The sequence below is a fragment of the Danio rerio genome, chromosome 7 (genome assembly GCF_049306965.1).
Source record: "Danio rerio strain Tuebingen ecotype United States chromosome 7, GRCz12tu, whole genome shotgun sequence".
NCBI lineage: Eukaryota > Metazoa > Chordata > Actinopteri > Cypriniformes > Danionidae > Danio > Danio rerio.
The window spans coordinates 9,493,930-9,509,050 of NC_133182.1; the positions used below are offsets into that span (position 1 = coordinate 9,493,930).

Genomic DNA, 15,121 nt, shown 5'->3' on the forward strand with positions numbered 1-15,121 from the left:
GTCAGCCGCTGCTCATTCATAAACTCAGTGTTGGCACTTTAATGGGGTTTTATTTACAGACTATACAGTTTTTTTTCCTCTCAGTCTTATTTTTGACCTGCCATGTTTACAGAGTTTAAGCAAACATAGCAGCTGGCTTCCCAGTGAGCAAGGCATTGTGGGACAGATGTGACGAAGCCACACCCTGAAAAACAACGGGATGATGGACTGGGAAATGAGTGGAAGCTGGAATGATGTAGTCAGACGCTTCAATCAGTGTAAGATGACTTCATTTTACCACAGTGAGTCACAGATACTGACCTCTCCAATGTGATGAGCTTTAACACCGCTTCTGTTGTATTTATACCATGACAGAATATATTATTTAATATTTGTGTGTCTGTGAGTCTGCGTGTGAATGAGAACATGAGTATCAGTATGTGACTGAGTGTGCGAGTATGTGTGTGTAAGTAAGTGAGCGCTTATGTGAGCATGTCTGTGTGTGGGTGAGTGAGTGAGGCTTACAGCAGTCTTGAGGACTCCCACGGGCCGCTCCAGTTCCCAGCTGGAGGTGTGTACGCTGCAGTCGGTGTTGATGAAGGGCGAGGGTTTGCCAGTCTGCAGGCCCTCCAGTAAAGCACTCTTGCCCTGGCGCGGAGGACCAACAACCATCAGCTTCAGCAGCCGACAGGGCTCAGCACCACGCAGCTCCGCTCGCAGATACGCCAGAACTGCAGCAGGACCTGACACACACACACGGAGGAAATCACTAAAGGCAACGATATCATGCTATCATGACGATATAATGCGCTAATAAGTACTTATTATTATGCATTTACACAGTTGCCATTCATCTATGTAAACACGCGAAAACAACATTAGCGTTAAAGCAGACACTGTAAAAAGCTCATTCCCAGCCACTAGACGTTTCTGACAGGGCATTTGAGTGTCAGATGTGAAAGTATGTTGTGGGACTGCTGTACAGGAGTTATGATTATGGATTATAGATAGCGAAATTTAGCGGTTTTTGTTTTAGCGTTTTTTTTTTTTTCATCAAATTTTTCTTTTATTTTGTATTTTTTGAACACAGAAAATATGCCGTAGACAATCAGCATGAAACAGAATGTGTAGATATACATAAATAAACCAATATACAGTTGTTAAATAATAGTATCAATAATAGCATCAGCCTTGACAACAATATTATCAGTAAAAAGGAAAAACGGAAGAATAATGACAAGGACATACTATTGCAAATAAAAATTACAAATAAAATTAATTAATACATATATGCACACATATACATACATACACATACATATATGCACGTACACATACAAACAAACACACATACACCCACATATGCATACATGCACACATACATACACATACCCATATAAATATGCACACATGCATACACATAAATAAAACTAATTTCAAAACCAAAAAGGCAATGAGCCACATCTGTACTTAGTGTTAAGTAAGGTTAAAAATAAACCAATCGAAAATAAACAATTAAATAGAAAAATGGTGATATACACATAGAGATAGGTATTTAAAACTGTGCTCAAAAAGGTCTACGACAATGAACGTTATTAGAAGCCCAAACAGGGAACCTTAAATTACTATAAAAAGAGAAAAACAAGAAAAGAAAAGAAAAAAAAAGTAAAAATAATGTAATAATAAAACATAATTCTAATGAATAATAAATGAGGAAAAATAAATAAATAAATAAAAAAATAAAAAATAAAAAAGCCTGGAGCCAGAAGATCATGCTTTTTGATGTCTCATGGATTCAAGTTAGTAAATCTTTAAGTCTGTGTAAAGTTGTGTAAAGGATGCGAGCAGTGGACATTTCCATATATACAATGTCAATAAAAGCATTAATCCAAAAATGATGATTAAGAGAATGAGGGGGCTTCCATCTTGTTGCAACTATTTTCTTGGCTGCAGTCAAGCCAGCTAAAAACACCCGCTTTTGAGTTTTATTAAGTTGAATGCCAGAAAAATCATTTAAGATGAAAATAGAGGGGGCGAGAGGGGTTTTAGCGTTTTTTTAAAGCATGACGGTAAAACACGAACACGGTTATGAATATATTAAAACATGTGCTTGTTTGTTGTAAAAACTCATAATAATGACAAACATACTTATTTGTGCATCTCCTGATTTCCATGTGCATCCATGACCACACACACACACACACTGGCACACTGCTTTGAGCACATCTACCCAGATGTGAGCTGTGCACGTCAGACTTAATCAAAGATCCACCGCTGGATCTATTCTATGTTTGTTAAACGTGATATTTAATTCATCTTGTCTTTATCTACGACATATTCCCTGACTTTGGTCTTTTGAATCTATTACTTGTTCTCAGGTAATGTGCTTTGGCTGAGCGCAAAGATAAGTTAGGTCAATATAATAGTTAAAGCTGCAGTGGGTGATTGTCTTCAGAAGCATTTGTTGTTGTGCTGGTTGAAAGTCTCTTCACAGTCTAATAGTAATGACTAAAGTAAATGATCTAAATGTATTTATATGTATTTTTATATTCTGGGTAAGGCATAAACCTAAAAAATGTTCATCCAATTAAATAGAGTCGGAACGACATCTCTAATAATTCGGATAAGTAGCCCAAACTGTCTGTCAGCAAATGCAGATCTGAACAACTGCGCAGCCTTTTGTACGCAGCTCCGCCGCCTGCTGAATCAAAACTTTTTAAAAACCTGAATCAATATTGGAGTTACCTTTGCACGCTGGAGAAAGGATGACACCATGTCTGAAGGATTTCTCTTAGACAGGTAATGTTCTGTTTTAAAAAGCTGATGTAACGTTAGATGTTGTTGCTACAAACGGGTTATGTCTTCACAGAAGTGTTGTTCAGCCACTAAAATCTTCCGATGAAAGATTGATAAGACTTTCAGTTTCATAAGAGACCTTTTACAGCATTGATAATTTAGATTTTAATTAGTTTAACAACAAAACACAAGTAAATACCACTATTCCGCCTAGTCTTCCTATATTGTTCACCATGCAACTCTAAATATTCCCTCTGAAATAGCATGTCAGTTTGGCTTGCACGCCGCCGAACAAGCACTAGTCGCTTTTAACACATGAGAGAGGGTTCTTTTGCTGTGCTCCTGTTTCAGGAGGCGTGGCTCTAGATGGCAGGGGAGGGACTGTGATTCAGAGATTTATGGTAAGCTGTTAGCATTGTGGAAGATCTCCTACTGCACATTTAATATAACCATGTGCACTAAGTCTGCACATATGACTTGCTTGCCTTTATTTCCTATACTGTATAAACTTTTTGTACGTTATACTGCTATAATGGCCATTAATGGTTATTAAAACTGATACTCAGCAAAAGAGAGGGCATGTTTAGTATTTTCAATGAAAATGAAAGGAGGCAGTGATGTTATAGGCTCTGTTTTGTTATAAATATGTATACAGTGAAGATGACGCTCATATAAATATGCAGCTACATGACACCTCAACAGTTTTGGTGTTTGTTAAGTTGCTAATATCAAAATAAAAATAGGCAGTTCCTTACATCATGTTTTCATTTTACTGTTAAGTGAAACAACGTAGCCAGGGTGATGAATGAGGTTATAATGTGCACTGTTCCCTTTGAAGATTTACCCGACGTGTCCTCGGGAGTTTTCCATATCCAACTTGCGAAGTCTGAACTTACAAGGAGAGGATGCAGGACTGAACTGTGTATAGGCAACTCAATATTGAGGAAAAGCCCCAATCAGATGTCTGCAGCCCCGCCTCCGTTTTCAGATGTCTCCGTTTTCCCTTATCCACACTGGCAACAGTGTTTTAGAATAAAAACGGCCTCTTCAGCCTTTAAAAAAAAAAAAACTCAGTTTTCGGCGCTCGAAAACTCCAGCGTAGTGTGGATGGATGGCATAACCGTAGCAAAACATACGTGTTTTAAAACGAAAACGTATCAGTGTAAACGGGGCCTAAGTGTCAGTATATCATGCAAAACTAGTTTCAAGCGCTTTATACAAAACCTAAGCACTTTGAATGCACCTTTAGAGTAAATTCAAGGATTTCCAGCACCCATTAAACACTAATTAAAAAAAAAAAAAAAAAACAATGATATAAAAACTAGAAATTTTATTAAATTGCTATTAGTCAATTCAATAGTATAGACCAGGGGTGGGCAAACACTGTGCTGGAGGGCCGGTTTCCTGCACAGTTTTACTCCAACTCTAATCACACACACCTGGTTGTAGATTTCTAGTGATCTTAAAGACACTGATTAGCAGGTTCAGGTGTGTTTGATTAGTGTTGCAGCTAAACTATGCAGGACATCAGCCCACCAGGACCAAGTATTCCCACCCCTGATATAGACTGTAAATAATGCAAAAATTAATACAACAATGCTAATATCAGTATCATCAGCAGATTGCAGCAAATAGAAGAGCATCTTTTGTCAAGTTCTCATTCATACAGAATCATATGACGTGATTTGTGTGTGTGTGTGTGTGTGTTTGTGTGGGAGACACAACTTCCTCTCAAATCTCTTGAGTTTGTTGTTATGACACAAAAATGCTGTAAATACTGCATGAAACGCATAGTCTCTATGATGAGAATGAAATATTGATCAGGCAAACGCTGGATTATACAGACCCAGAGGAGGAAGAGGAAGAAGATGCACACAGAACTTAACACCCATTTAGTTTGTTTAATAATGAATAAAGCTCTTCATCTAATTAGTGTCAGACATGCGATCTAAGTACAGTTGTGCATTTGGTTAAGACGATGTCATCACAAATATTTACACAATTTATAAATTAATAACTTATTTTCTATCATAATTAATTAATGAATTAAATTTGGAGACACAGTGGGTGACACACGCGCCATAGGTGAATTCGGTAGGCTAAATTGTTTGTAGTGTATGGGTGTGAATGAGAGTTCATGGGTGTTTCCCAGTACTGGGCTGCGGCTGGAAGGGCATCTGCTGGGTAAAACATATGCTAGATAAGTTGGCATTTCATTCTACTGTGGCGACCCCAGATTAATAAAGGGACCTTTATAAGCTGAAAAGAAAATGAATGAATTAAATTTTATTTTCTTTACTTATTTCTATATATAAAAAATACTTATATGCATATTCTAAAATATATACATCAAAATTTTATTCCATTTTTAACTTAAAATATTAATAATACCTCTGGCAGATAAGTGAAATAAATAATGGTTAAGATATTCATATTCTTATTAAAACATATGTAAAAAAATAATTTTATATAGGTTTTAAATAGACATTTATTTGTTTGTTTTTTACATCTTAATTGTGTTATTAAGCATTTTTGTCATTTACATTATTTATAAATATTGACGTTTTAAAACTGAAAATGAGTTTAAAAATATAAAAACTGCAAAACCAGAAAAGAAAATGCATAAAATACAGCTAAAATGTACTAAACACCTGTTAGAAAATGTTGTAAAAGAAGTAAAATTTCACAGAAAGGCTAATCATATCGGGAGGGGATAATGATATTGCTCTGAAAAAAAATAGATAAATAAAACTTTCTCCAGAATATAAAAAAAATCATATAAAATGTACTAAAACAGCTTGTTTAGTAAATGTTGACGTCCCTCAGCATATTTTCTGCTATGAATATATGAGCATTTTATACAGTGACAATGAGCACAACCCATTTTGAAAATGAATATTTTTATCCATTTCTCAGTGAATACACCACCTGACAAAAGTCTTGTCGCCTATCCAAGTTTTAGGAATGATAAATAATAACTTGACTTCTAGTTAATTATTTGGTATCAGAAGTGGCTCATATGAAAGCCAAAGGCCTCTAGATTATGCTTACTTTACCAAAAAAAACATGATCATGCCTTGATTTTTAATGATTTAATTAGGACAGTAAGGTCTGACTTGCTTAGACAAAAGTCTTGTCACTTAACAGAAATAATGTCCAGTATAGAATATAAAGTCATGCTGCAGTGGAAACAGAATGAATGTTGTGTCTGACTCCATCATGAGCTTGGAGGACTGCATCCATACATCTCTGCAATGACTCAAATCACTGATTAATAAAGTCATCTGGAATGACAAAGAAAGCTTTCCTGCAGGACTCCTAGACTTCATCAAGATTCTATGGATTCATCTTCAATATCTCCTTTATCTTACCGCAGACTTGCTCAATAATGTTCATGTCTGGTGACCTGGGCTGGCCAATCATGGAGCACCTTGACCTTTTTTGCTTTCAGGAGCTTTGATGTGGAGGCTGAAGTATGAGAAGGAGCGCTATCCTGCTGGAGGATTTGCCCTCTCCTGTGGTTTGTAATGTAATGGGCAGCACAAATGTCTTGATACCTCAGGCTGTTGATGTTGCCATCCACTCTGCAGATCTCTTGCACTTCCCCCATACTGAAATGTAACCCCAAACCATGATTTTTCCTTCACCGAACTTGACTAATTTCTGTGAGAATCTTGCTACTATGCAGGTCCCAGTAGGTCTTCTGCAGTATTTGTGATGATTGGGATGCAGCTCAACAGATATCCATCAGAAAAATTGACCTTCTGACACTTTTCCAAATAATCAACTAGAAGTTATTATTTGTTGCTCTTACAACAGGGACTTTTGTCAGGTAGTGTATAGGTCATACACAGTAGTCAACATTAGAAGTGGATCATTACTTTTCAACAAAAGTCTTAAAACTTTTGAACAACACCCATTCTTGTCCTAGGACAATTTTGAAAAACCTTTTAGGGTAACACTTCATTTTGATGGTCCATTTGAGTATTAGTAGACTGTCTGCTTAATATCCGTTGATACTGCTCCTTCAACAGATATTTAACTAACTATAAGAAACTTTGCAAGTACAGGTCAACTTACACTAACCCTAACCCCAACCTAACAGTCTACTTATAACCCAATGGGAATTAGTTGGCATGTAGGTGCAATGTAACTTAAATTCAACAACGAACCAGCAAAATAAAGTGGTACCCCTTTTTGATTCTCTTCAAGTGTTGACTACCGTATGTTGGTGAATTTGAATAAAACAGATTTATTAAACAAAAACATTTTATTCAAATAATATTTTAGTCACTGAACATCTTTAGAAATGGATTTATTATTTTACATAATTTGGATATATGTAGGACAATATAATATATAGGACATATTAGGGCTGTGCAATTATTCGAAAATCCGATTTCGATTTCGGCTTCTAACGATTATGAAAAACCTTTAATCGAGATAAACGATTATTCCGTTATTTACCGCCCCATGTCCAGTTGTCCTCACTTGTTGCTCTTAAAAGCGCGAAAGACCGCATGCTTATGTGTGCGGCGCGCAGACAGTCGGAATCATGCGGTCTGCACTTGGTCTCATTCGCACATTGTGACGAGCAGAGTGCAGACATCTAAAGTCATTAATGTGAGCGCTTTAATGTTCAAATAGGTGTCAAAACGCGGTGTTTAGTGATTATTCATATTAACCCTCATTTTGTAATAAACAAACGAGTTGAGAATCAAAAGACACGTGAAAGCGAAACCATTAAAGTGACAGAGCACAGCTGCCGCCTGTTTTATCATGATTAATAAAACAACGAGAAAATCCCTCTTTGCTCTTGACTGAAGACTTTTGTGGCTGAAGTGTTTTTCTTACGGTGAAGATGCTAAAAGCACAGTTTGTTTCATATTTTTATTCTATTGTATTTATTTCTCTTTCCTTTGCAGGGAGGAAAATAATATATGCAGTTGAAGTCAGAATTATTAGCCCTCCTGAATATTAGCAACCTTTTCCCCCCAATTTCTGTTTAATGGAAAGAAGATTTCTGAACATAATAGTTTTAATCATTCATTTCTAATAACCGATGAATTTTATCTTTGCTATGATGACAGCACACAATATTTTAGTAGATATTATTTTAAATACAAACATTCAAATTCAAAGTGTGATTCAAAAGCTTAATTAGGGTAATTAGGCAGGTCATTATATAACAGTAGTTTCTTCTGCAGACAATCAAAAATATATATTGCCTAAAGGGGCTAATAATATTGACCTTAAAAGAGGTTTCAAAATATTTAAATTTGCTTTTATTCAAGCCAAAACAAAACAAATAAGCCAAATATTAAACAAATATTAGAGGAAATACTGTTAAAACTCCTTGCACTGTTAAACATCATTTGGGAAATATTTATTTTAAAAAAATTCTCAGAAGCGCTAATAATTTTGACTTCAACTAATAATCGTTTGGAATAATCGTGATTACAATTATGACCAAAATAATCGTGATTATGATTTTTCCTAAAATCGAGCAGCCCTAGGACATATATAGGACAACAGCATAAGGCTCATAATTTTGCCTTCAACTGCACTTAATATACTGTATTTGCAGTGATCTTATATGATCATAAAACTAATTCAGGAGAGCATTAGTGAGGAGTTTGTTTGTGATGCTGATGGTGTTTTACCGTCTTTCCTGACGTCTGCAGGGATGTTGCTGATGTTTAGGTCTTCAATGTCCAGCTGCCAGAGGTTGGAGAGCTGCCCAAGCTCGATGGGAAGCTCCTGGATGCCTGGATTGCTGAAAAACACAAAACATCCTTAAACCCCACAGCAGGAGAGATGAACCAGCACTTTCAGTCCTGTTTGACTTCTACAGCTCTTGACTTTCACATGAAATTCCAACTGGGATTATTAGGCTTCTCTCCAAAAAAGTCAGCGAGCACCTTGATGTTGGACGGAAGGAAATAAATATATTGATGTTCTCACATCAAATACACTGCAGAATCCACTAACAGTGTGTCCTTAAAAGATGCTTGGATTATGACGCAACTGCAAAATAATCATAAAAAGATTGGGTATAATGGTTTGTTTCGAATTCATGTGTAAATATTCATTTATTCATTTTCTTTTCGGCTTAGTCCCTTTATTAATCAGGAGTCGCCACAGCGGAATGAACCACCTGTATAATTATTTAAAAGAATATATTTCTTAGCAGTGTTTTTCTGTTCCACTGGAATTGTGTGTTACCATTTGTAAACTGCCTTTTTAAGGTCATGCCACAGCATCTCAATTGGGTTCAGGTCAGGACTTTGACTAGGCCACTCCAAAGTATGAATTTTGTTTTTCTTCAGTAATAGACTTGCTGGTGTGCTTTACATGATTGTCCTGCTGCAGAACCCAAGTTCGCATTAGCTTGAGGTCACTGGACATCAGGTTTTGGTCAGAATTCATAGTTCCATTTATCGTAGCAAGTCTACTAGGTCCTGATGCTGCAAAATAGCCTCAGACCATCACACTACCACAACCACATTTTACTGTTGGTATGGTGTCCTTATCTGAATTGTTTCAGACATTTCTGTAACTTTTACACCACACATAATGCGACACGCCTTCCAAAAAGTTCAAGCTTTGTCTAATCAGTCCACAGAGTGTTTTCCCAAAAGTCTTGGGAATCATCAAGATGTTTTCTGGCAAAACTGAGATAAGCCTTTATGTTCTTTTTACTCAGCAGAGGTTTTCATTTAGTGATCCATGAAACCAGTTTTGCCTAGTTTATTTCTCATAGTGGAGTCATGAACACTCAACTCTATTATGGTGGAGTCATGAACACTCAACACTATTATGGTGGAGTCATGAACACTCGACTCTTTTATGGTGAAGTCATGAACACTCGACTCTTTTATGGGGGAGTCATGAACACTCAAGTCTCTTATGGGGGAGTGATGAACACTCGACTCGCTTATAGTGGAGTCATGAACACCTGACTCTCTTATGGTGGAGTCATGAACACTCGAGTCTTATGGTGAAGTCATGAACACTCGACTCTCTTATGGTGGAGTCATGAACACTCGACTCTTATGGTGAAGTCATGAACACTCAACTCTATTATGGTGGAGTCATGAACACTCAACTCTATTATGGTGGAGTCATGAACACTCGACTCTCTTATGGTGGAGTCATGAACACTCGACTCTCTTATGGTGGAGTCATGAACACTCGACTCTCTTATGGTGGAGTCATGAACACTCGACTCCCCTATGGTGGAGTCATGAACACTCAAATCACTTATGGTGGAGTCATGAACACTCGACTCCCTTATGGTGAAGTCATGAACACTCAACTCACTTATGGTGGAGTGATGAACACTTGACTCTCTTATGGTGGAGTGATGAACACTCGACTCTCTTATGGGGGAGTGATGAACACTCGACTCTCTTATGGTGAAGTCATGAACACTCCACTCTCTTATGGTGGAGTCATGAACACTCCACTCTCTTATGGTGGAGTGATGAACACTCGACTTTTATGGTGGAGTGATGAACACTCGACTCTCTTATGGTGGTGTCATGAACACTCAACTCTCGTATGGTGGAGTCATAAACACCCGACTTTCTCATAAAACTGATAACCACTTAACTCTTATGGTGAAGTCATGAACACTCAGATTTCTTACAGAATAAGAATTTCAGAGTTCTCACATAAACACATTGCAGAATCCATAAACAGTGTATCATGAACAGGTGCTTAGATTATGACACAACAGCATAATGAACAAAGAAATTGGGTAAAATGGTTTGTTTTAAATTAATGCACAAATATGTACTATTTTTAAAAGAATACATTTCTAAGCAGTGTTTTTCTGTCCCTCTGAAATTGTGTTACCGTGTGTGAACCACCATGTTAAGGTCATTCCACAGAATCTCAATTGGATTCATGTCAGGACTTCTGAGTCAAAATTTTGAGCCCACTTTTCTTGGGCCAGCAGTCTACTCTTCATATGCAGTAATGAAGTAAAATGATGACAAAATGACCTACAGACACACACAGCACAGTAAATGCAGGTGCTTACCTGGCCAGGTAGAGCTCTGAGAGGTTTCTGAGAGCACAGACCGATGGCGGGACACTTTCCAGCTGATTGTTATTGAGATAGAGAACCTCAAGAGAGTCCCGCAGGAGCACAGGAAACTGAACAGGACAAACTGCAGAACAAGAGAAGACACTCAACAACACATTTGGTGAATCTGTAATAGCGTTGTGAATCTGTGACTTTACCAGGGTCTGGGTCCCGTCTGTGCCATGTGGTAAAGAAGGCCAGTTTCCTGGTTTTGGTAGCCTCTCCTGTCCTGAAATAACATTCACATTCAGATTACTGATCATTCACATTATTGATCTGAAAAAAGTTAGAAAAACTATGAGTAAAACATGTGTCAACTGATATTTCAAGGTGTCATAGATACAACAATTACAATGGGAAAATAAAACCCTTAATATATCATAATAAGATAACATAATAATAAAAGTAAATTAAATTGCAAATAATTGTAAGCTACTATAAGACTACCAACATCAAAAATGAAAGAATGAATGAAAAAGAACAAAGAATATTTAAAAAAAAAAAAAATAAATAAAAAACATTGTCATTTTAAGGTATCAGAAAATTACTAACTGCACAAAATAAATAAATAAATTAACAATAATGATAATTTAGTAATATTAAATTATATAAAATATAGAATACTATTTATAAACAATAATAAACAAATAATATTAACATTATAACAACAAATAAAAACAATAAAATAGAATTACTATGGAAGTAATAATAGTAATTCTAACGATTAATAAGTAGGAATAGTTTTCTAATAGTAAGTAGGAAGGAAGAGAACGTCTGTGCGTGTTTGTCTTGCCCAATTTTGGACATTTCACATTTAAGTGTGCATTTCCTTTATGTATTCTTGCTAATAGCTGTGTATGCTTTAGTATTTATGTAAGCAAGTGTAACTGTAACTTAATTTGATTGTGATGCAATAATGTGCACCTTCTGCAAAGCAGCTTTGAAACAATGATTATTGTAAACAGCGCTTAACAAATAAACTTAAACTGAATAAACTTGCACATACTATAATACACGTATGTATGCAAATCTCTATTTTATGAAATAAATTAGGAAAAAGACATTTTAAAAAATATTACATTGACTGCATTTAAGACTTTATCATTTTTTAAATAATAAAAAAGCAATGGTATAAATCCAGAAAAAAAAATAAAATAAAAAGAAGATTTAGAATAACTAAATGACTTATTCTAATAATAAGTATAAGCAAAGTATAGGTATATACACTCATCAGCCACTTTACAACTGCTCGTTAACGAAAATTTCTAATCAGCCAATCACAAGGCAGCAACTCAATGCATTTAAGCATGTAGACATGGTCAAGACGATCTGCTGCAGTTTAAACCGAGCATCCGGGAAGAAAGGTGATTTAAGTGACTCTGAACGTGATTTAAAGACTGAACGTGGCATGTTTGTTGGTGCCAGACGCGCTGGTCTGAGTATTTCAGAATTTGCTGATCTACTGAGATTTTCACGCACAACCATATCTAGGGTTTACAGAGAATGGTTTGAAAAAGAGAAAATATCCTGTGAGCGGCAGTTCTGTGGGCGCAAATGCCTTGTTGATATCAGAGGTCAGATGAGAATGGCCAGACTGGTTCCAGCTGATAGAAAGGCAACAGTAACTCAAATAACCGCTCGTTACTACTGAGGTCTGCAGAAGAGCATCTTTGAACACACAACACGTCCAACCTTGAGGCAGATGAGCTACAGTAGCAGAAGTCCACACCAGGTGCCACTCCTGTCAGCTGAGAACAGGAAACTGAGGCTACAGTTGCCACAGGCTTAACAAAATTGCACAATAGAAGATTGGAAAAACTTTGCCTGGTCTGATGAGTCTCCATTTCTGCTGCAACATTCATAAGGTAGGTTCAGAATTTGGCGTCAACAACATGAAAGCATGAATCCATCCTACCTTAAATCAGTGGTTCAGGCTGGTAGTGTTCTAATAGTGTCGGGGATATTTTTTGACACCCTTTGGGCTCATTAGTACCAATTGAGCATCGTGTCAACGCCACAGCCTACCTGAGTATTGTTGCTGACCATGTCCATCCCTTAATGACCACAGTGTGCCCATCTTCTGATGGCTACTTCCAGCAGGATAACACGCCATGTCAAAGCATGAATCATCTCAGACTGGTTTCTTGAACATGACAATGAGTTCACTGTACTCAAATGGCCTCTACAGTCACCAGATCTCAATCCAATTGAGCTACTTTAGGATGTGGTGGAACAAGATATTCCCATCATGAATGGGCAGCCGACAAATCAGCAGCAACTGTGTGATGCTATCATGTCAATATTGACCAAAATCTCTGACGAATATTTCCAGTATCTTGAAAGGATAAAGGCAATTCTGAAGGCAAAAGGGGGTCCAACCTGGTACTAGTAAGATGTACCTAATAAAGTGGCCGGTTAGTGTATTTTCAAAATGATGACAAGTGAAATAACTAGCAATAGTTTAAATGACGTAATATAGGCTGTTTTTTGTTTTTGCACCTCTTTTTAATTGTAGAATTTCAGTAAAAGAAGTGAATGTTGAAGGTATAACCATATAAAGCAAGTGCCAAAAAGTACATTAAAATGCAGCCAATGTAAGACTCACCGGGTTTTGGACAAGAGCTTTCTGTGTGCATATATACATGTGTGTGTGTGTTTGACCTACTTCCCCAGCTGGTTTCTGGACAGGTCTAGTGTTCGCAGACAAGAGCATTTCCATTTGTTTGGAGCAGGAAGAGTGGAGATCTGGTTTCCACACAGTTTTAGAGATACCAGAGCCTAATCACACACACACAGACACACACAGACACACAGACACACAGACACACAGACACACAGACACACACACACACACAGACACACACACACACACACACACACACACACACACACACACACACACACACACACACACACACACACACACACAGTTAAGTAAAAAAGTTTGGACACCCTATTGAAACTCATGGTTTACTGCATCAGGAGGACAATAAAAAAATATATATAAATAAAAAAAACTGTATGGTCCTTTCAATTTGGAAGATAACACATCTCACATGGTGCCATGATTCATTAAACAAAAATAAAGCCAAGACAGAACAGTTAAAACTGAGGACAACACATAATTCAGCATTAAAAGCATTCAATGGCATTTAAAATGGCATTTTCCCCCATGCACTCCATCTCCATTGGTCACTTGGTTGTTGGCTTCATGTTCATGTGAACTTCTGTTGCTGTTGTGTTTTAATCCCCTCATCATCACATGTGAAGTCTTGAGTTTAACTAGCTACTCGTTGTTATTAATAATAAATAACCTGCACTTTCTCCCTGATTCACTGCCGTCTATCGGCATGAAGGAGAGGCTGAAAGAAAACTGTGAGCACAGCGCCACCAAGAGGACAAACAACTCTAACAAGTGGACACGATCTTACACTAGTCATCGCATTCATTAACATACACATGGAATCAAAGCTAACCATAGAGATTTGGTTAGCTGGCATTGCTAGCTTTGTGGTGAAGAAATCAGTTATTAGAAACGAGTTATTTAAAGTATTATGTTTACAAATGTGTTGAAAAAATCTCTCTGTTAAACAGAAATTGGGGGAAAAAGGTGCTAACAATTCAGGGGGTTAAATAATTCTGACTTCAACTGTGTATAAGACAAAAGTAAAGTTTGCTAACAAAAGCACGTCTTCTTTACATATTAGTATTATTTAAATAATTGTCCCAAAGAAATGTAAAAAAATATATATATGCTGATTAAAATAATAATTGTAATTTCATTACAATATATATTTTTTATTATTCATAAAAAAAATTTAAAATTATTTACTTTTAAACAAAAAAGCAGTGATCTTTTAATTGAAATTTATTTTAATTATTCAGCCAAAATATTACTCCTTTCCGTAATTATGTGTTCAATTTAAGCTGCAACCTCCCGCTCTCCCTCGGGAAACCAAAACGGAAGTAACTTAAACTGCAATTCATCAACTCGCCTTTGGGGGCTGGCTCCAGGAAATCCAAATGATCTCTGACTGCAACGATAAATTGGCCATATTTACAGCCTGGTACAAATGATGGTTTTGGTGCATAGAGCTAATATTACTGAGGGGGGGGTGAATTTTATTATAACTCATCCGTTTAGTTTTTATTAAGTTTTATTAAGTCGGCATAATTAAGGGGCGTGGCCACTTGAGTGACAGCTAGGTTTCGCTGCTCGCAGTCTTGTCATCTCAGCTGATTCCAGCTGATTAG

The 15,121-nt window shown here is 36.7% G+C and overlaps 1 protein-coding gene across 3 annotated transcripts in view; it reads right to left on the reverse strand.

Moving 5' to 3' along the window:
* Nucleotides 1–15,121, reverse strand: part of lrrk1 (leucine-rich repeat kinase 1) — a 198,582-nt gene that overhangs the window by 97,764 nt on the left and 85,697 nt on the right. For all 3 annotated transcript variants that reach the window (XM_073908054.1, XM_073908053.1, XM_073908055.1), the window contains 5 exons: nt 13,533–13,645; nt 11,026–11,096; nt 10,823–10,952; nt 8,439–8,551; nt 505–722 (listed from right to left, as the gene is read on the reverse strand). In XM_073908054.1, the coding sequence (XP_073764155.1) occupies nt 505–722; nt 8,439–8,551; nt 10,823–10,952; nt 11,026–11,096; nt 13,533–13,645 (645 nt within the window). The remainder of the gene's footprint in view (nt 1–504; nt 723–8,438; nt 8,552–10,822; nt 10,953–11,025; nt 11,097–13,532; nt 13,646–15,121) is intronic.